A 21,911-nucleotide genomic window follows, 5' to 3' on the forward strand; every position below is an offset into this window, starting at 1 on the left:
ATGGATTGATTTTCTTTTCTTTTTTGGAACAATACTAAAATAATACTAAATTTGTGACATGATGTACAGCAAAGTTAAGGATTTCACTGTTAGACCTGCTGTTCAATAGTGTGCCCTCCTACCCACCTGTGTGCAATAAAAAACTGTTAGGCTTTGTAACTACATAACTCGATGTTCTTTTGCTTCCCAGCAAACCTTTACTCCATGCACTCTCTAGACTGGATGGCGTATTTGAGGATGAAGTACTACTGCCCATCCACAGGGAGCCTGGTCCCTGACCTGTAACGTCAGCAGGGTCTGATTGCCTGACATGAAGACCTCGGAGTACACACCAGCCTGTGCTGATGGACTGCAGATCTAAGAGTGCCAACGCATGACAGAGCTCAGCTTTGCTCTACTCTCTTATCGTCGGTGTAGGTGAGCTTACGAAGATAAACTGCTCTGCAGTACAACTGCCAACAGGTGAGTTGAATATGAAAAGGCAACAGATAACTGGATGGGTGGGAAAGGGAAGGCAGCATGAACTCATAGTGTCCCACATTACAGAGTCCTTACAGCAGGAGGCAACAAGACACCCTGGGATTTCTGCCTGGCTCAGGTCAGAACCCAAATCTCTTCCCTTCTTCCCTGATTAGTGCTTTTTCAGTAAATTTTATTATAGCTTTATCTTCTTAACCTGAGCAGTATGCAGCTGAAATATATGGCATACTCTCACTGCTCTCAGAGCAGGTGGACTCAAACACTATCTGTATTTACAGCAAACTATAAACTGCTTGTGCCTATCACCAGCATGAGGGGGAAAATAGTCATGCAAAAGACTGACTGAGGCTTACCTGTTAAATGCTCATATAACAAGCCCAATTTGCTATTTTGCACCATAAAACTTATAGAGAAGTAAATCTATCCACACAATAATGAGCCATTATGGCTCATTAGAGGCTCAGTTTACAAAGTCCAAAGTGTACAAACAGAGGCATATAGGACAAATCTGAACTAAGCACTGTACCCTGCCCTCTGCCTGAACCAACCCCTTACACATATCTGGTAAATGATTAATAAACCTAAAGATAACAAAGTATAAAACTGTATCACTCTCTTCACTTGACAAAGGAAACCCTTTCTGAATAATTTGCCATGTCTCTGAAAATGTTTCAAATTTTGGCGTCTGCTCTGCTGTTTACAGGTAAGTGCTCGGCATCCTATCTCATGTCATTCACTTCATGTTTGTTAAATAGCTGGCAAAAAACCCTGTGTTACCACCAGAATAGCACCAAAGGAAGACAATTAACTGAAAATCACTGCAGCAGGGACATACAGGAGAGTGGGTGAGCGCAAGATTGCATGGCAAATTTTGTGAAATATAGTTTGATTCTGCTCCTTGTGAATACTTTTGAGCCTTTTACTGCTCATGTATAAGGAACAAGGATGCATTTCTGACTGAAAGGCATTCTTACAGGATGATTTCCTGAACTGCTAAAATTGTAAAAAGAGCTTGATGCTGTTTCTACAAAATCTTCTTTAAATATTATTCTTATCTCAACATTTATTGTTTGTAGGAAACAATTTCACATGCATTTATAAGGACCCAAAATTATCTATTTCACAAGTGATTTCTGGAATACCTGGCTTGAATTTCTTAAGGAGACTTTGTTTTATAGTTCTCAGGCTGTCTGGATGCTGATCCTTCACAGCATTGTGTAACCAGAGCATCTACAAACAAGACTCAACCTGTAAAACTTGGACCAGAGGGAAAATGGATGGGGTAGGGCTACCACATGCTCTTCCCAAAGCAGCACACACTGGTACAGTCAATGATCAGTGATGCACGTGCTGCAGGATTAATTTGTTTCTCAGAAAATTAGAAGAAACCAGGCAGGCAGTAAGTGACAGCTGACTTCCCAAGTGATTGCCTGTATCTTGTCAGGATGGTCTATCCACATGCATGCATTAAAAGCATTTCTTAGATTTGAGTGCTCCAATACACATGCAGTAAATACATGATGTGAGTAGCTAAGGCAGAATGAGGGAGACAATGATTAATTGTGGATTATTGAAAAATGTTTTGCAAATTGGGACCACAGTCAGGTATAATCTCTCTTATGGTGTGAATTCACTTCCATGCAGTATGAAACTGAGTTCTGGCTGCAGTGAGGTGAGGCTATTTAGAGACATAAGGAGATGGAAAGGGACTTTGTCTCTCCTGCAAGTTTGAGCTCACCTATAAACCTTTTCCCCTTATTTGTCCTTCCTGATCTTCAGTTGAACTGATACAATTCCTGAGTACTTGCCTATCTTCTTGAACTTCACCTCCTTTCCACTGAAGGCCATTTATAGCACAAACAGTGTTACCTGAGGCCAAGCTGGGAGCACAGCAGCTTGTGGCCCCTCCTTTTGGAAGACTTTACTTTCCTCTCTTTTATGTCTCTTGTCTTGATTTTCCCTCTTTTTCAGGTTTCTATTCTCCAAAATACTTGCAGAACTACTTATAACTAGTTTTTAATGAGCTGTTAAAAATTTAATTGATCACAATCAGTTCAGTTTTTCACTAATTGTAAATCCTTTTCAGCAACAGTGAAAGGGGTGGTGAAGTAAAATAGAGACTATAAGACTCTCATGAGAATCTTATTTTTTTTCATACCCTCAATTCAGCTGCTATAAATCACTCCTCATAGTAAACCATGGTCACAGCGCTGAGAATAGGCACTCTGGACCTTTTGCTTTAGCTTCTGGAGAGTGCAACAGCAAGGGATGAGGTAGGAGTGTGATGTCTTGGCACTGAGATAATTGCTGAAGTCTCTCAGGTGTCTGATGGGGGTGTTTTGCCTCAAATGGATGTAGAAAGGAAATCTCAACAGGACCCACTGAGAGGACCAATGGACTGGTGCTTTTTCTAATACTTTGCTACAGTGGAAGTAGCTCCTTCCCTAGGATTATTTAGGATTTTTACCAAACTGCCTTGCTATTTACCCATGCCTGAAAACTGTCCTGACCCCTGGGATCATCACACATATTGAATATGTTCAATAGCTAATTCTGCATTAAGTGTCTGTAACCTCTCTGCCTTTGCTGATGAAGGAATGAGGCTGATGCTGTATCTCTAAGGATTGTTAATGACATCTCTTGAACCAGAGTGTGTCCTGTGATATAAAATTAAGAATTGTCAAAGAATAAAATCTATTTTACTTCAAGCTTGAAAAATAAACAGATAAAGCCAAAATTTCAAAGACTGGGTGATATAGAAAGAGTTGAAGCACCTAATCAATGACTTTAAATCTTGCTGTCAACAGGTATTAGCAAATCTGACTGATTTAATTCTATTCTATGGCTTGTTATCATACAAACATTCCAGGATACAAAGCCTATGTACATGTGGGAGGATGGATTGTAGGAGAATAGAGGTAGTGCTGAAGGCAATCTCATCCCTGAGGAGTTGCAGCTGTACTAATTACCAAAGAGTAGGAACAGGCCTGCCCTTAATAGGTCACAGCTATGTCCAATAAGGATGGGTGTTATAAAAAAGTGTGTTAGGTGATAAAGAGGAGAGCTGGAGTTTGTTGGCAGCGCGGAGCATTTAGGGCACGGGTTTGTTGTCAGTGCGGAGCAGTAAGGGCAAGGCGGTCATGCAAGGGACTGGAAGGTGTCAGCTGGCTGTGCAGAAAGAAGAGTGAAGGAGTGTTAAAAGGAGCTGCCCATGGGAACTCCCAGAGAGAGGGTATAAAACTAGTAGTATGATGGTGACAGATTGGTGCCAAGAACTGATGCCAACAATTGTTGGCCCTTATGGGGATGAGTCCTGACATGTACATACAAGCATTAAAAAAAAATATTTTAAAAAAGCAATGTGCAGGTGTTAGACATTAATACAATTATACTTTTCAACTGAAAAAAGGTGACATCTGGGCCAGAGTTGGCCTGCAGAATCCACAAGTCTGTCTTTGCTGCAATCTAACTAGTTTATGCATTGCACTGACAGTCACATCTTGATTTCCATGGAATGCCACATAATCTAGAGAAATGCTTGAGTGAGGAGAGAAGTAGCTGCTGCCATGTTCTTTTCAGCTCTTGCACTGTGGTATTCTGAGTCCTCAGACTGAGTTCTGTGGTCTGACTTTGTGAACTTAAATTTAGAAAGTCAGATAGCTGAAATGTGGTGGGGAGGTGGTCCATTCTGGCTCACAGTCTTAGGAAACACACCTGAACTACAGACTTGATTTACTTTTCAAAGTTCCTACCACGTCAGCATCTGCCACCTCAGCAAGGTTGAAGTTTAGCTCTGTCCAGGTTTAGCCTCTGTCCGAGCTCTGTCCTAAAGAGCTGATAAGACTGGCAGCCTTACCTCCATGAGCTGAGATTTTGACCAGAGTCACCATAGACAATAATAAGAAGAGTTATTAGACCTAAAGGAAAGGACCCAGAGCAATTGCCAACATTTGACATTTAAATTACATTGGTATTAACTTAAGTAATGTGTTTTCAAGTGGTCAGAAACTAGGAAGAAACAATAGTGTGCACAGAGAGTGTTTGAAGTGCTGCTAATTCATTGTCAGGTTTTTTGTAAATATCACAACAAATCAGAGATAAAGCACTTTTCCCTGTGGTAGATGCACACCAGGGATAAATTTTGGTCCTAAGACCAAATTTTGCTCCTTACCACTTATACAATAGTGCTGATCTGGATAAAAACAGGCTTTGGGGTAGAGAGTGGAAGAAACATATCCTGTACAAAGGCAAGTTTGAAGATTTGTCTTCTTATCAATAAACTCTGCCATTAGATGTGCAAATTGTGGCCTGCCTGCTCTCCCCAGACTACGAAGCACACAATGGCTATGGCTACTTAACTTTTACAGAAGAAAACGCATATCAATTAAATAGGTCCATTAGCAGGCAAAGGTGTCAAAACTTAATCACATAATCACCTTTTTGATTGTGTGATGAAGTGGATCACTGCACATTCAGCTGATAGAAAAAGATTTCTTCCTGGGAAGATTTTGTGGCTGCACCAAGCTGAGTATGTTGCTTTCTGGAAATCTATCCTTGTAAAGAGAAATATGCTTCCATTCAAGTATAGGATGAAGATATTTTAAAGCACAGCAATTTAAGATGTGTCCAGGTTGATTTTGTATTTTGAGTGCAGTTTGCTTGCTATACTGTGATATTTTTTATTATTACTTTGACATTACAAGATATTTTATATGCCTTTTCATAATCAGACTTTTGTCATTGGTTTAGTTTTTTTTAATATACTCAATGCTGGATTAAGTGCACATTTGCTTTTTTGACAAAGATGGCAAGGTTGTATCATCATATATTCTCAATTTTAGTCTTAGATCATAGTAATCCAAAATTAGATGTTCAGAAGGCATGGTAGTAATAATGACTACTAACAATTTTCTCTCTGGACAATGTCTTTAGGTGCGCAGGATAGACAAAACTATCTGCTGAAGGCAATAATTATGTGAGCTAAGCATCTGCTTGCTAAAATCAGCCAATTTCTTTGTATAATTTGCTTTTCATGTGAGAACACTGAGTGAATCTTCAGGAGATGATGAAAGGAAACATTCTAACTGGTAGCAGCTGATAGAACCTCAGCAATAGTTCACCCTCCACAGACGTTCCTGCTATTTTCCCAGAGGGACATTTATATCTAAAAGTACTTTTCAAATCACATATTTATCTAAGAGAGGAAAACAGTACTGAATAATAAAAAAAACCCAAAACCTCAAACCAAAAAAAGATTACAGCATGTCTGGCTGATCTTCATGGTGAGTTAACTGTTTCAGTACAACTTGAAGTTCTTAATTTTATGCAGCTCAACTTTACGCACTATGAGCCATTTTATTAACATCACCCACCTGCTCCTAACTCCCTCTAGTCTCACATCAGATGCTCTGAAATTCCAATCTCCTGGTTAGTATCCTAATCTTCTTCAAGACACACTCCTTCAGGAATACTGTGTGTTTATAAAGCAAATCCTTCCACAATATTTTGTTAAGCTATTCAAAAGGAGGGGGAAAATTACACCCAGTCCAAGAAACTTAAATTGAAGGAAGACATAGTTCATTTGATGAAAACTCTACACTGCATTCAGAGGGGTTTCTCAGATGGAGACAGCTGGTCTGATGGCCCCTGGTCCACATAAGAGCTAAATGAAGACCTTGCTTTCTCTGAGCTCTGCTGTACTGAAAGACCAACAGGGCTAATTCTGGTTATACTAGCAATCATCTTACTGGAGTTTTTCCAGAGGTGAATCAAGTTTGCCGTGTTCAGAGACTTATTGTGATCTTTACAGCAAGACAAAGAGAGAAGGAGATTTGCCTGAAGGATTAGGTGATATATAAAGGCACTTACCTGATTTTCTCTTAGTACTTCTGCATTTTTGGAGTGCCCCAGCAGCTGGGGACAAGTTCTGCAGAGACAGCTCCCAGGAAATGAAATAGCAGCTAGAAAAGAATAAGAACTGGGTGTCAGCATTGACAAGAAGAGCCAAGAGCAGTGCTGGCATACCTGCCTCTCCTCAGAGCAGGCAAATGCACTTCAAAGTGAATACTTAGCCTAGTTAGGGGTGGCATTTCTTATTGGATACAGATGCAGCCAGAGCGCACTATATATTAAAAATTGACATATAATACCCTGAAGATGCAGGTCTCTGCACCACAGTAGCCAAGATAACACCTCGCTGTCTCATCTGTGGAATGACGAGATCATTTTTGAAGATGCTGGCAGCAAAAAAAAAAAGTAGACCTGCTTAATGATCTTTTTTTTTGCAGCTTATTTCAAATTTGGAGGGCCAGAGCACATATTGGTGATAAAATGTAATGTTTAATAGCCCTTACTAACTATATGTACATTTAAAGAAAACGGAAGCCTCTTAATGAGTCATTTTCTGATCCAGTTCAGTTATTTCAGTCCAGAAATGTAATCATGAGCGTACAAAATATTTAATACCAAAAAAAAAAAATCCCCTTATTCACTAAAGAGAAATTAACGGCTCATAGATTTTTCTATTGGAAAATAGTAAATTGTCAGAGGAATGTTAAAATTTGGCAGAAGCTTAGTTTTCTCTTGTGCAGCTCTAGAATACAAGTATAGCAGTTTAATAGACATATGCATGAAATATGTTTTCTTCTTTCCCAGCTCTCCACCAAATGTCTGAACTTACTTTTTTTCATGGAGTTGGTAACATTTTTGAAGATGGTATTCCTTGAAAACTCCCTACCCTAAAACTTCTACCTCCAGTTTATGATTATAGTAACTTGGAATATGAAGAAACTGAAGTAGCAGGGACTGTGATTGCTTGCTAAGTAACTTTAGAAAAGTACTATTTGATGTCTATATTAAGAGCAAAGATTACAACCATCCTCACTTTTTTTTTTTTGTTCATTACTGTATAAACTCTTTCTCATCTTCTTTTTAAAGCATTTTTTGGCACTGAAAATAAACAAAGTGAAAGGGAGCAGCAAACACTCTAGCTCACATTTTTTCTACCTATATGAATTCAGAAAACATTTTCTTTTATTAAAAAAAATAAAAAGCAACGATATTGTAATTATTGCTGGCTTTCCTGATCATCTACAAGTGAACTGGATTCAACTGAAATTGCATGTGAAAGCAAACATTTGATACTCCCAGATGGATTTTCCTCCTAGAAATTCAGGAATCAGGAGAGCTGTGAGTGAGGTTATAGCTTGCCCTGCTGAGCTCCTACTCTAAGACATATTAGAAAAGGGTTCAAGTTCTTGGCCCTTTGTGTTCCAAGTATGTGCAAGTCACTCTCAAGTGTCCATTTAAACCCACTTGACTAAATTGGAGCACAGCTGTTTACAGACACTGGCCTCAGCTCAGCTGATGGATCTGACCTCCATCTTAATCAGTGGTTCATTAAAAATCGTGTGATTTGTACTGACATACTATTTTGGACTCTTTTAGCCCTAAATTAATTTATGTCTCAAAATTAATTTGTCTCAAACACTTGAGACTAAAAGGAAAAGGCTTTTTTTCTGTACCAGGAACTTTTATATGAGGCTAAAGAGGAATTCTGACCTTTATCTTGTGAAATATGTTTTTTCAAGATCTGCAAGGACTCCTTCTGCATCTATGGTGACCTCAAAAGCTATCTGAAGCAATGCAATAACAAGATTAGAAGTGCAATATCTTCAGAAAGTAATTTCCAAGCATGCAATTTCTATGTTGATATCAATGAGAGTAAATATCATATATAAACCAGGAAGTTCAGAAACCATAGATACATTCATGGGTAGGGTTTTTGTTATTTTAAAAGATGTTAGGCTCTCAGCACTCCTGAGACTAGTGCAATACAGTCTAAGAGGATTTTTGTAAAAAGAAATTTGCATTTGTCATGGTTTGAGAGGAAGTCAGGTTTTTGGGATGCTGTGGTCAAACCAATAGGTGCTCAGATTTGAATATTGGCACCGGGTGTGGCCACTGAGGACATAGTTATGCCTCTGAAAACACAGGGGGTTAAAAACAGAGAACTCCCAGGGGGAAGATCTCTTGGTTCCAGTGGGTGGAAGAGGTCAGACCTTCCCTGCCCAGCTGTGGGCTGGGTGGGGGAGGGGAAGCTATGCAGCTGGATGAGGTAGGCTGGACCTTGGACAGAGAAGGGAGGTGAAGGCCCCTGCGAGATGGAAGGGTGGAGGAACCCTGAAACCCTGAGAGGCTTTGGGCAGTCCACCCCACCCCCCGAGAGAGAGAGAGCTCGTGTCTGTGCCTGTGCCACCTTGAAATTTGATAGCACGGCCGGTCGAGAAGGGGGGGTGGCGTGTGGGTGGGGCGGGTGTGCTGTGAGAAAGTGCCTGGCAGAGCTGTCGTGGGAGTTCTGGACAGGCAAAGCCTGGGACTTTTAACCCTTTTCTTGGATGCTGGAAACCTTGCAAATGCTGATTCCTCCTGGAGCTGAATGAGAAGAGAGAAAGAGATAAGAGGAAATGAGCCACGAGAGAAGCTGAAAAGAATCTTAGGTGGGAGGAGGTGATAGAGTGGCCTTTGGCTGGACTTTTCTTGTATGGCCATGGACAGAACCATTTTTTTTTTCCTGTGACACAGAGACTGCATTTCAGGGGGGAGGCAATGGCTTAGAGCCAAGAGAGTGCAGTGATGTGATGTGAAGGAGTGGCATGAACAGAGACGATGGGTGAGGAGGGTGGTGGTTGGTGCCCCTCCATCTCCAGGGAAGAAGAAGAAGAAGATGATCTCTGTTCTCGAGACCCCTCGGCCCCAGAGGGTGAAATCTGGGGGGGGGGGGGAGGGGGGGAGGGACAGGTGTCCCAAAAGTGAGAGACTGTGCTCTTTTTGGAACTGGGCAAAGCATCCTTTAAAAAGGAAAACCCTAGAAGCAGCTCTGGTCCAGCGGTGAGAACACTGGGCATGGAAGGAAGATGTCACCATGGCAGATCTACAGGCGGTGCCACGTGTGACATGGAAACACAAGAAGTTTCAACTATGTTTCCTGGGGAAGCTCATGGTGCAAGAGGGACTCCTCTCTCCTCCATGAACTGAGCATTGATAATCTGAAGAGCAGTGATAGAATGAGGTGATCTGAAGGGTGAATGTATTGGAAATTTAGTGGGGGGAAGAGGAATGTTTTTGGAAAGTTTTCATCCCATGTTCTGTGTGTTTTCTTTTATATTTGTCAGTTAATAAAGTTTTTTTTTCCCTTTTATTCCTAAACTGGAGTCTGCTTTACTCTATTTCTGATCACATCTCACAGCAGACACCATGGAGGAAGCGTTTTCATGAGGGCACTAGCATTGTGCCAAGCTCAAACCGTTACAGCATTAAAAATAAATTAGTTCCTTAATTAAGTTGCAAATTTATTTACTTCAGATTCAACAGCAAAATAATGATTTAGAACATTTATTTTATTAACTTCGGGCCTGAAAAGAAATATTCTTTCTGTGAATCTAAGGTAGGACCATCTTTGATTTTTATTACTACAGATTCAAAACAGTGTTCTGTGGATAAAAGTGTATTATTGAAGTGCACATTCTAACATATTTTTATGATATGAAAAATATTCACCAGCTTCTGTTTTGAGTGTCCTTGGAGCACCCTTTCTGACAGAAGAATCAGCGAATCAATTCATGCGGCTCAAACGACACGTACCATATTCTCCAAGCTACTGGGACTCAGACAGCAGCCAGAACACGTGGGCATACACTGTGGCTGAACAGGTATCTTCCTTCCTCATGCAGCACCTACTGAGAAATAGAAAGCATGGGTCTGGAATTAATGTGTAACATAAATCCTTAGGGTCAAGGGAGAAAATTTTTCTGATTTATCAACATGGGCAAGGCTGCTCAGTAGTCACAGAGAATATTTATTTAGTATTAAAGCTCAGAATATTCCTTTCTGTATTGATCTACTTCAGATTAGTGAATCATGGGCAGCTTTGAGGGAAACAGCACAATACTACATGGACTTGGACCCTTTTGCCTTTGATCCTTCGAGAGCTGTGTTCAATGGGGTATCTCAAGAGAGCATTTCATAGACTTGGAGCCTGTGTGTACCTAAGTAAGTAAAACTGACCCCTAAAAAACTGCTGACAATTGGTTTATAGTGTCATAACCTGATACAGTGAAAAACCCAATTGTATATTGAAAAATTAAAGACGATTTGTTTCTGCTGTCCAAGTTTAATGGTTATTTAAATGCGGTCATTTTATTGTGGTAGAGTCTTTTTTGAGTATGTTTTGGAAAAGCTCATTAAGGGCTTAAAGAATATATATTCCAACTAAACTGCTTCCTATAGAGTTGATTTAAAAAGCAGACAGAAAGCAATTCCTGAGGAGAAAAAGAAAAGATAAAAAATGCCATCTATTTCAGTGACAAAACTATATTCAGTGTGGACTAAAACCTCGGCAGAACAAAACAGAGAATGAGACATAGCAGTTGGTAAAAGAAATATTTATAGAATGGCACAGGAGTACATGAAATGAAGTGTTGCAAACTGTCTCAGAGAAATTGTTAAGGATTGTACTAAAATTGGACACGTTTTTGGAACAAAATTTTTTCAAATTTAGGGAACAATTACTAAATTATTGCGTTGGACAAGCACAGTATCCACATTATTCCTGTGGAACACTTTTCCTGTGAAGATACTGCAGTCCTTAAAAATAGACAGGAGCAGGTAGAACTAAACTCTACAGTTTCAGTGCTTAAAATAATTACTAAGACAACAATCTGTCAGTCTAACTGAAACCACTAATAGGAAAATGGGTAAACTTCTAATATACTTTGAATTGCATATGCTTTGAATTTTATTGATGAAAGTACCTTTCTTTTTGAAAACATGTTTCATTTTGAAAAGCAGCTTTTGAAACGACCTTTTTATAAGACTTGGAGACTCTCTGAGCTTTTCAGGACTGTTCCACCTGAAAGGTGACACCAGTTTCACTTACCCTGAGCAGAAGCAAAGGAGGAGAGAATAGCTAAAAGCTATAATTTACTTTCTCTTCTGCTGAGGCTTCAGCTGGTGCCTTTGGGCAACAGGAAAGAAGCACCAGGTTATTCATTCACAGTTTCTGATACTGATATGGGTGGATAGCAGTCACTTCTGCCTTATGACAAATTTACCTGAAGACACTTTATTCAGTTTTCTGAAAAAAACCCACTGTCTTTCCCATCAGAAAAATTTCTCACAGAGAAAAGCCCTTTGTCTAATTACTGGTTGTGCATCCATGTGCTTGATGGCTGTGATTTCAGCAGCTGCCACGCAGACTTCAGAATGAGTTATGCCTCCAGAAAGATAATCCTAATGATTGTCGTATGACAGGATTAAAGCCACTTACATAAACACATTTGCAGGCACTCCCACTGAAATATGGTTATGATTTCAAAGCAAGGCTAGTTAACTCACAGACTGAAATAAACTTCCCAATGCTAATGTGACTGGAATTGACATCTAGAGTTTTTGAGAAGCCATATAGTAGCAAAGAAGCATCAAGCTAGAAGTTACAAAGACCATTATAGAAAAGTAGAACAATTTTTTTCAACCTTTTTTTTCTTGACTAGTGATAATTCTGAAATGGAAAGCCTATACAACCTATGCAGGGATTTGGTTCATGGGCTGTACTTCCAGAAGAAAACATTTGCAAAAGCTGGCAAATCTGAAGACTACAGATGTTGACAGGGTCTTTAAATTAATTCTGTGTGGTTTTTTTTTGGTTTTTTTTTTTCTAAAAGCAATTTATTCCATCTTTTCTAGCAGCAACATCAGATCCTACATGGAGCAACTACAGCAGTCCGGGACTCTTCTCCAGCAACAAGCTATTAAATCCTACACATCTTGTATCTGGCGATGTTAGGATATAGCATGTTATGTATTTGCCATTATGTATTTCATAAGATGACTTTATCTCATCCCACTTGGGTCTAAACCTAAAATTAACACACTAATTCTATGTATAAATACTGCATATTTTATATTCATAAGTAGAACTGAGATGTAGGTCGTGGTAAATTGAATAAGAAGTTGAAGAAAACCAACCATGAACTTTTAGCAGGTTGGGTTTGAAAATACCAAGTGTTTTCACGTAAAACATTATTTTGACTAAACAATTATTTGAAGGCATGCATTCCTGCTTCTGTGACTGAAAACCACATTTTTATTTCTCAGTATTTTCCTTAAACATTAAACATTTTTGAGAGGTGAATAAGTAATGAAAACCCATCACTTTGGATGGATGAGAGAAGTAGAGCACATTTGCTTCAGGTATACCTCTGTAGTTCAAGTGCATTTCCATTTTTTCAAGTACTAGTAGTAGGTGTTGTAGTACACTTTCATTTGTGTCAACACTTCTCTTTCCTCATTTAATCTGCTGTACTTGGTCTCAAATGCCAAAGTGAACTGAACTCATAGCTATTACTGTGAGTTGTTTTTTCTTACTCCACAGAAATAGGAAATGGTAGAAACATTCACGGCTCCTTTTCTATAAAGAAAATGGTGGTGACAAATGTTCTTTATGTTCTTGTGCTTGGAAGTTTCCTGGTTCCTATTAATTAATATACCTTATTTCAGAACATCTTTGAAGAGAGGATGAGGCTTCTATGTTTCTTTTATATGTTATTAATATAATGCTAGCAATTAAAAGCTTTTTCAAACTTGGTCAAAATTCCTGTATGAATAAAGATGACCTGTTGAGGAAAACAAAATGTATGGTAACCTAATGGCAGGGTAGGTCAAGGAAGGAAACTTTTACTTGCTTTTTGTGCAAAAAGAGCAGTTTCTTCATGCTGTGCTTTCAGGATTCTTTGTGAATATAGACTGTACACTAACTGGAACAAATTTGAAGATAATGTTGGATCTTCTAGAAAGAAATCCACATTCTGGCTTTTTAGCAATCTACCATGCTTCTAGGTATGAAACTATCCTTAGGCCATTATTAATTTCCCTGCATAGGACAATGGGCCTGAAATTGCCATTATTCGTTAACTGAAGCTGAAAATACATTAAACACTTGAAAGAGATAAATGAGGTGCAAGTTCAGTGTTTGCCATGTAGGATTTTAGATCTTTAGTCACACTACTTAATTATGAACAGTTCATTCAAAGATAAGGGGTGACAAGTGATGTATAGTCTAAAGACCTCACTTGTTAAACACAGTCGTGGCCTGTCCTTGCTGCCTGCCTTCTCTGCACTGGTCAATTTTGGATAAGCTAGGGCTCCAGACCCAAAAGATTCCAGTATTTTCCTCAGCAGCAGTACAGACATGATGGAATTACTGAAACTCTTCAATTTATAGCAAAATGCAGGACTGTAAGGATAAGCATTGCCTTTTATTTTAAGTGGATATGCATTACAACTGCAAGGATGCACCTGCTCCAGCTGAGCATCTTGCTGGTCCCAGAGAAGTTGCAACTCTGCAGGCGTTGATGCTCACACCACTTGCGAACCTGTTCCTGAAGTACTGCTCTTTTCTGCCCATCTCTCTAATTGATGTCATTTCTGTCAAGGCAGAGGTTTGTGATCTCTCTGTGCATAAATTGCAGTTTTCATGCCTGCATGTCAAGTTAAACCAAAATGGGGGTAGCTCAGGAGCTGGTTTGCAGATGGACAGTAGACATCCCTGGAGTGGGGATGACAAAGTCCATTAGTGAGGTGGAAGGCAATGTGAAGTGCTATCAGCTACTATCTGCTGTCAGCTAGTGAGGTAACTGCCTAACCCTTATGAGCCATTTTAGGGTTGTCAGAGCCATAAAATTAGGATAACCACTGTCTATTGCCAAGAGGACAGTCTTGACAAAGCTGGCTTTGCGACCAAAAAGTCAGACAATGCCAGGGGATGCAATTTGACAGATCTGTTGTACTTAGACATGACTAATTCCTTTAAAGGAGTTGTTCTGAAAGCCAAAGACTCGATACTCAATCTGCAAATCCATAGCTTCAAGCTAATGTCACTAATTCAGATAATTAGTCTTGCTGAATTAAATGGGAAGAATTGTGCACGCATGAGTAGTGTGGAGGATGAGGTGCTTATTTTGTGTTGTCAAATACATGCCACTCATGACAATGAGCAAATGGCTTTCACAGCATTTGAATATTAAACTCCTTCATCTGCATTTATTAATAACAGGGTAAAATGTTTACTCTGTGAATTTGCTCCCCATTTATCTTCACATATTGTTTCAGCGCTTTAACACAAGTAAAGCTGGACCCTTTTCTGCTGACTTTTCCAACACATCTTTATGTTTCCACCTACAAGTTTTATCTCCTTGCTTTTTCTATGCAGCAGAGCTTTTTCGACACATGCAATACCTTAGCAATGAGAAAATGAAGGAATAGTGTTAAACTAAAGAGAACTTCAAGTACATCTGTGCTGGTTGTGGGAGTGGAATTACAGGTCTCAGGGCATTTTGCTTCTGGTGCAACGGAGAGCAGTATTTATTATTATTTTCTGAATACTGCAAGTTTTCTTGAGGAAAAAAACCCTAAGCCACACAAATACCAGAGCTCGCTGAGGCTAGAGAGAACAGAGTTCCTCTGAGAGAGAGGGAACATGCAGAGAGGAAGAGTAGTCACAGGAAGCTAGAGTCAGGTTTGTCTCTATATAGATGTTAACTGGATGGATGAAGAACATCCACCAGGCAGCCTGATTTTCCAACTCTTTCTGACTTATGTGAACACAGTGATTAGAATAACAGAATGACAGAAATCAGGATTTCCAGGTGTCTCATCGCTGATATCTATTTCCAGCAGCAGCTTTTTGCCAGGCAAGGCCCTTACAGGGTATCCCTCCCACAGGAGTGGCAAGTCAGTCATGCTGCAAATCCTTCCTCAGAGCACTTGCCTATTTCCCCAGCTTTTTGTATCCCTAATTTTCCCAATCTTAGAAGACTCAAACTGCCTTTGCAATCTTTTCTACTCTGCCAAGTTGAATTGAAAACAGCCCACAAGTTAAAAAATTACTGTGGCTAGGCATAAGGGATAAACACGTACCTATGGAGACAACATGGTTGTAGGAGCCTTGCTTTTTTAGGGAAACAGAGAAGGAATTCACTGTAGTCAGACATGACAGGAGAAGTAAGAAGACTGGTCATTTCAATAATAATTGAAGAAAAAGATTAGTACTCCACAGCTTTCTTTTAATGAGAAAAGCAAGTCATTCTGAACACAATGAATAGAAAAAGCTGTAGAATCCAAGTAACCTATATATAATCTACATTACAAGTGTTGAATGTGGGATAGGTACTAAGATACAGTTGTCTATAAACTCAGCAGGTGAGTATATAGAGGTAATGAGAAAAAACCACTTGTTTTGTGACCTGAAATGGTTTCTTCAAACAGAACAGTGGCAACTGGTATTCAATGAAAGTTCTATGCACTGCTTCATCACTGTTGTAGTTCATGTGACTGAACCTGGTCCCAGATAATTTTAATGCATAAACCTTTTGAGCTTGTATCACACTGATATTGTGCCTTGCTTTACATTTGATCTTCTGTTGTCTTAATTTAAACCAGAACAGCTGAGACAAAATGCTCATCTAATCTGCACCTGCTGCTGGCTGCCAGCAAGAGTGAGCTGTGTTCAAAGCAATTTATGTTGGCTGATTAAGTATATAAACCACCCACCTGAGGCAGGTGCATTGCCACAACCACTTCATGTAGATTGTGAAATAAATTGTTAGTGTTTTGCACTAGAGAACATGAGCTCAGTAGTTAAAATATAAACATGGAAAGTTATCCAAAAAGCAAAAAGTTCAGCCAGGAAATAAGCAGTCTTTGTATGTGACTATTAAGTAAACAAACATCAATAATTACTATTCTGCCTCAAAGACTGTTGAAGAGATATGAATTTCAATTTTCTACCAGCTGCTAAAAAGAGGAGCAATTCCTTCTATGAGAGATAAGTGGTATCAAGCTGGATATCTGTAAAGGTGATCAACGCAAGGCAACACAGGAAATATCTGTTCCTTTTGAGCCCGAGCCCAAGCCACATCCCACTGCAGCACTAGGCAGGCTGAGAGCTGCAGCTGACTGCCTTAGAGATAGAACAAGTACTCATTGAGACTCATAATGCAAATTTAATCACCGCCTCCCAAGGGGAGCAAGGTTTCCCTATGCCAATGTCAATCCAGACAGGGACAGGGAGACAAGAAGGGACAGAAAGATGAATTTCAGCCCTCTAGGGTAAACTCCTAAAAGCTTCTTTCTCTATGAGGCATCACAGGATAGTCAGCTTGGAGTGACACTTTCTATTCACCTCCTTATTCCTGGTCATAGCAGCCACTGCTAAGGTGATTTCATGCCAGTCACTGCCTCCGTGGCAGAACTGAATAAGTATGTGAAATCCCATCTGAATAATTCAGCTATGTTCTGCTTGTGATTGAAAGCTGCTGTGCAGCGGGGAGCTTACTCAAGGAAGGCTTATAAAACATCCTTACAACTGCTGTCAATCCTATTATCATAAATGCAAGGCCGGACTGTGCAAGGTGCAATGAGAAGGCAGTTATTGTAACATCTTCAAAATGAAGGTAGGACTATCTGAGCGCAAGAAAACAAGCACAGAAAGAAAGTGACAAAAAAGAAAACCGTGGATGGTGGCAATGGCTGCCTAGCAGTGAAAAACAACTGATTTGGTAGTTATTTAGAAGAAATACTTAAAAAAGATATTATTTGTAACTTCAAACTGGCTTTAGTTGAACAGAGCACTGAGAACTATAAAGTGCTGCTTCCTCTTGGTGTCTCTGTTGAAATATTTATGGTGCTACCCTTGCTGTGGAGTTCAGGCAGGAGGCTCACTGCCAAAAGATCTAACACAAGCTTCCTGATGGCCTGGGACCTATACAGCCCCACATTAAAATGTGGGCAGGATGCAGTCTGAATTTTCCAGTGGTATCTCATAAAGCAACTACATTATAGCAAAGCTACATGTGCTGACTTGTGGTTTTTAAATTTAGAGGACTTGCAGTAATGAGGAAGAGCCTATTTAAAACATTTCAATAGTGAACTTAAGAGGAATAAAAATTTAAAAACCCCATGATTTTACTCATAAATCATTTGAAACAGTTACCTTTTGCTAAGTGTACAAACAATTCAATATCATACTTTGTGGATAACAGAAATAATTTTTCTACAAATAAGAAAATAACCTCCCTTTTCATTATTCAGGATTACATGGTTTCATACTCCTTTCTCATCCTCTCCGCCCCAAGCTAAAATCTATTTTCATTCTCTTAATAATTGCCAGAGGATTAAATCTAGCTCAAGTACAACTACAGGTACTGTTTATAGGAACCAGAGATTACTCTGTGCCTCACTAAAATGTCCAGGTTACCTTGATCTGTCAAGTCAACTGGATCAGGAACAGCATATGCAGCAGCAATTACAAAAGAAGAGATTTACAAAAAAGTACTTTCTCTTGAAATTATAATTTTTGTAATTTAGGCATGCTAGTCTGATACCAGAAAAGAAGGCTGAAGGATTTTGAGAGAATTGCTCATCGGATAGACCCCTCTTTCCCACAGTGAAAGCTTTGAAGCTACGTTATTAATGGGAGCAGTGACAACTGAGGACAGGATCCTATTTGACAAGATTTTTCTTGTCAGTTCTTAAATAACATGTTAAATTTCATGGTGGAAATGGAGGGGCAGTTACCAACATATGCTGAAAATTTACTCACACCCTCCTAAAATCAGCTTCTGAAAGAACTATTAATGAGTAATAGAGATTTACGCAGAAGAAGACTGCATCACCTACAGTGTAGCCAGTTGATTAGAAGAAATGAGTCAGGAGAACCAGGAACAGATAACTGTATCTGTTTCAGAAGCTCACTAGACAGCCTTGGCAAGCCAAGTTTTCTCAGAATCTTTTTCAAATTGAACTAATGTGCCCTGAATTCTGCTAGCTTGAGACTGCTGTTAATATCCAGTTGTCTGGAATGGGAACTCTCAGAGAAATGTTTTGAAACTGTCAGTTCTGGTTCTGAGCAAGGATTGAAAGTAGCTCATCTGTGTCAATAAATTGGCTGGCAAAGACTGGATCTGTCCTTTGCATTTGACCCTGGTACAAGTGATATATCTTCTCGTACAAGTCTTGCAGCATCAGGACTCAATCAATTTAGAGTTGATCTTACCACACCCTAATATTGGACATCCTGAAACGTGTGTTTCAGACTCACACAAAATAGCTCACAGCACTGAAGAGGACAGAAGTGAATGCATTACCTTTCTAGTACAAGATCACTTGATGTGCAGCAGCCCTACCAATCATTATGTCCAATGCAAAAAACGGATTGTGTTTCTGTCTCATTATCTTGTGACAGGATTGTTATTAACTTGTGACTAAACTACAGTTTTGTAGACAGTCTCCTCAAGGACAGGCTAAATACATGTATCTCTCTCTCTCTCTCTCTCTCTCTCTATATATATATATATATGTGTGTATATATATATATATGTGTGTATATATATATATATGTGTGTGTATATATATATATGTGTATATATATATATGCCTGCTTCGTTTTCTTCTTTTCCCCATTGCCTAGATTGGAAGCTAAATGGAATGGACCAATAAGAGATTGCTAAACCATGGGCTTTAGAGATCTCCAAGCTTGTATTAATGCAAGTAAATATGTACCACAGATTTTTTTTTAAACTCAGAAAAGTTGTCTGTTAAGATGGCATAACAGTTCACAGTGGGAACATGGATTTCCAAAAAAGGCTGGAAAGTGTCAGTGGATTACAAGGTGATAATGAGGCCTGAGGCTTTTCCAGCATGTATGGATGCCCTGCTAATATGGTATGGCAGTGCCTCCAAAAATAATTAACGATAGCAGTTATACAGGTACTTCATCAGTGGAAACATTGGAGGGTGAGGAATCCATGCAAAGATTGCACAGGTAGAATAGAACAATCCCTACAAAAGACAGATATAATAATGTGCTAGCAGTGTCTCCTTTGAGAGTGAAACTCAATTTTTAATTTTAATCTCTTCCTTGGGCTCAATGTCACTGAAGCAGGCTTGAGCAATTTGAAGAAAATAAGAGTTGTGATTTTTTTTCAGTTGGGTTTATGTATTTATTTTAATTTTACAGCTTTTATACATTTTTTAATATTACATTTCTTAGAAACTATAAAATCATATTTAATCTTGAATGCCAAGCTGCAAATTTTGCTGCAGATCCTGTTATGTTGTCTTTCCTTTTAGGAGGAATGAGCACAGGTCCTGCTGGGCACTCATCTTATTGACCAGCAGAAGAACAATTAAAATTTTCAGCCCACAAATATACATGCATGGATATACATGACACTTCAACTCCAGTTGAAAGTTGCATGAAGAGAGGTTACTTGTATTTTTACTAACTTATGCATAGATAACCATCTGAATTACCTGAATTCCTTTCCATGTTCTAGTAGAGATGCTTTTTAGCACTAACCCTCAACCTTGTGGCCTTGGCAAACTTACAGAGGAAATACTTTCTTTAAGCACATTCAGAGGAAATCAGGTCAGTCAAAAGGATATGAAATTAATTTAAATCTGCAAAATGGCTTATTGACACAGCCTTATTGAAACTACAGCTACTACTAGTGATTCTAGCTTCTGGACCGAGTTTCATTTTGTCCCACAAAGCTCCAGATTGTTTGAATTAAATTCACCGACTTTTTCTTCCTCTTCATAGTACTATCATAATGGTGAGAGAAAGAGAGTCTTCCAAAAAGAGCCTCAGATTTTTAAAACTACATGGGATGACTCAAGAATTTCTTCTTGCAAGATGACATCAGTCCTGGAAGTCATTCAGCACATCATTGAATAAATCCCAGGTCTCAATATTAGCACCTTCTGTAAAGCCCAAAACACCTCTCAAATCAGCCGATAATCAGCCTAAATCAATTGATTACCATCATGCCTAGTGGCAAGAGTTAGTAATGAGCTGCATGTATTTTTCCGATTTAGTGGTTTGAAAAAGTGTTTTAGTCAATTTTTGAGCTGGTATCCACTAAAAACTTTGGCAGATAAGCACATTTCACATTCAGAGGTTAATATTGATATGTCTGGGAAAAGAACAGAGAAAAATGAAGGTGTAACTCCTTGGTAAGTGTAGAAACAGTTAAATAGCATAGTTAAACACCAACTATGAGCCCTATTTTGCAACAGAAATACTCCTGAGCTTCTTCTTATATAAGGAGAGCAAGTCTTTATTTAGTGGAAACACAACATTGGAAAGAAATTTGGCTTGGGAGAGTAAAAACTGAATCAAAAAATAAGTTTGCCTCCTTCCAGGAGAGCAAAGCATCCATGGGAGTGAGTGAGTTTGGCTGGGAAGAGCTCATGTCTGGCAGATGCAGCCTGGAGCTGGGGCACAAAGAAGCACAGAACAGGTGAGGAGGGGAAGTGTCTGCATGAGGCAGCTGAAAATAGTGAAGTGGAAGCACAAAGTGATCTTTTAGATTTAGTTTCAATAGAATTTGAATAGAATTTTAATTTCAAATTTACTTGCTTTTCCTTGCAAGGACTTTTATGAATATTTGTGCCAATGTTTCCATTTTTGGATGCTGCAGATGAACCCTTTCATTCAGTGGTTTTTGGGGCAAGTGATTGTGAGATAACAGCCCAGTGTCCAGGCAGCTCATGCAAAAAGGTACAGTGAGCAGGAGGGCAGCAAGGAGAAAAGATGAAATGTGCCATGTGCAGGTGGAGGGGAATGGGGGTCACACAAAACATTGTGATTCTGATCACATTGTCTGGGAATTGGAAACTCATGTGGCCTCAAGACATAGAAAGTAGGAAAAAGTAGGAAAAATTAATGAACTAAAAGGAGTGGAAAATATTTCTCTTTCAAAAAATAAAATGTCTGGATTTTGAACTACTACCTTTTTCATCCCTGTGCCTTTAAAACCTTCACACTTTAAAGATCTTGCACACAGAGCATTCTTTCCCAGAAAATAACTTATAAATTTTGTATGCTGTTCCTCTAAAGACATCTTTTCTTCTCCCTCTTGAGACTTTTTTTGGCTTAAGGCTATCATGGGGAAGACCAAGTGATTTAGTCATCCAGCAGAGTATTTATCATTACACAAGCCATGATGACAGTGTGTTGCTGTGCTGCTTCCTTTCTTAGGCAGGGTTACTGTAAGGAGGCAAGCCTGCTGAAAAGACACCACGCGGGAGACTCCAGCCTTTATCCAAAAAAGGTCTCAGATCATGCTCTGGGATTACACACATGGCTGTGCCTGTTACTGTAAAGATCTCCCTTCCTGGCAGGAGGAAGCGAGAAGAAATCACAGAATCACAGGATATCCTGAGCTGGAAGGTATCCACAAAGATAATGAAGTCCAGCTTCTGGCCCTGCACAGAATAACTCCAGAAATGGGAGGTGGCATCATACAAGCCATACTCAAAGGTGGAACCATCATGTACATGGGGAAGGGCTGTGAGGTTTTGCTTATTTGCAG

At 39.3% G+C, this 21,911-nt stretch overlaps 1 protein-coding gene across 1 annotated transcript; it reads left to right on the forward strand.

Moving 5' to 3' along the window:
* The first annotated feature begins 1,075 nt into the window (after positions 1–1,075).
* Positions 1,076–18,491, forward strand: C1H3orf85 (chromosome 1 C3orf85 homolog). Its single transcript, XM_030235171.2, has 4 exons — positions 1,076–1,183; positions 10,042–10,190; positions 10,388–10,473; positions 12,223–18,491. The coding sequence occupies exons 1-4, from the start codon at positions 1,135–1,137 to the stop codon at positions 12,320–12,322; spliced, it is 384 nt and encodes a 127-aa protein (XP_030091031.2). The 5' UTR covers positions 1,076–1,134; the 3' UTR covers positions 12,323–18,491.
* The last annotated feature ends 3,420 nt before the right edge of the window (positions 18,492–21,911 follow it).

This window comes from Serinus canaria, chromosome 1 (genome assembly GCF_022539315.1).
Source record: "Serinus canaria isolate serCan28SL12 chromosome 1, serCan2020, whole genome shotgun sequence".
NCBI lineage: Eukaryota > Metazoa > Chordata > Aves > Passeriformes > Fringillidae > Serinus > Serinus canaria.

Excerpts from the sequence above, each read along its gene's own strand:
- C1H3orf85 (XM_030235171.2), top strand. The coding sequence starts at position 1,135 with ATGTCTCTGAAAATGTTTCAAATTTTGGCGTCTGCTCTGCTGTTTACA. Across the intron at positions 1,184-10,041 it reads GTCTGCTCTGCTGTTTACAG|CTTCTGTTTTGAGTGTCCTT; the intron begins GTAAGTGCTCGG and ends AATATTCACCAG. Across the intron at positions 10,474-12,222 it reads TTTGATCCTTCGAGAGCTGT|CAGCAACATCAGATCCTACA; the intron begins GTTCAATGGGGT and ends CATCTTTTCTAG.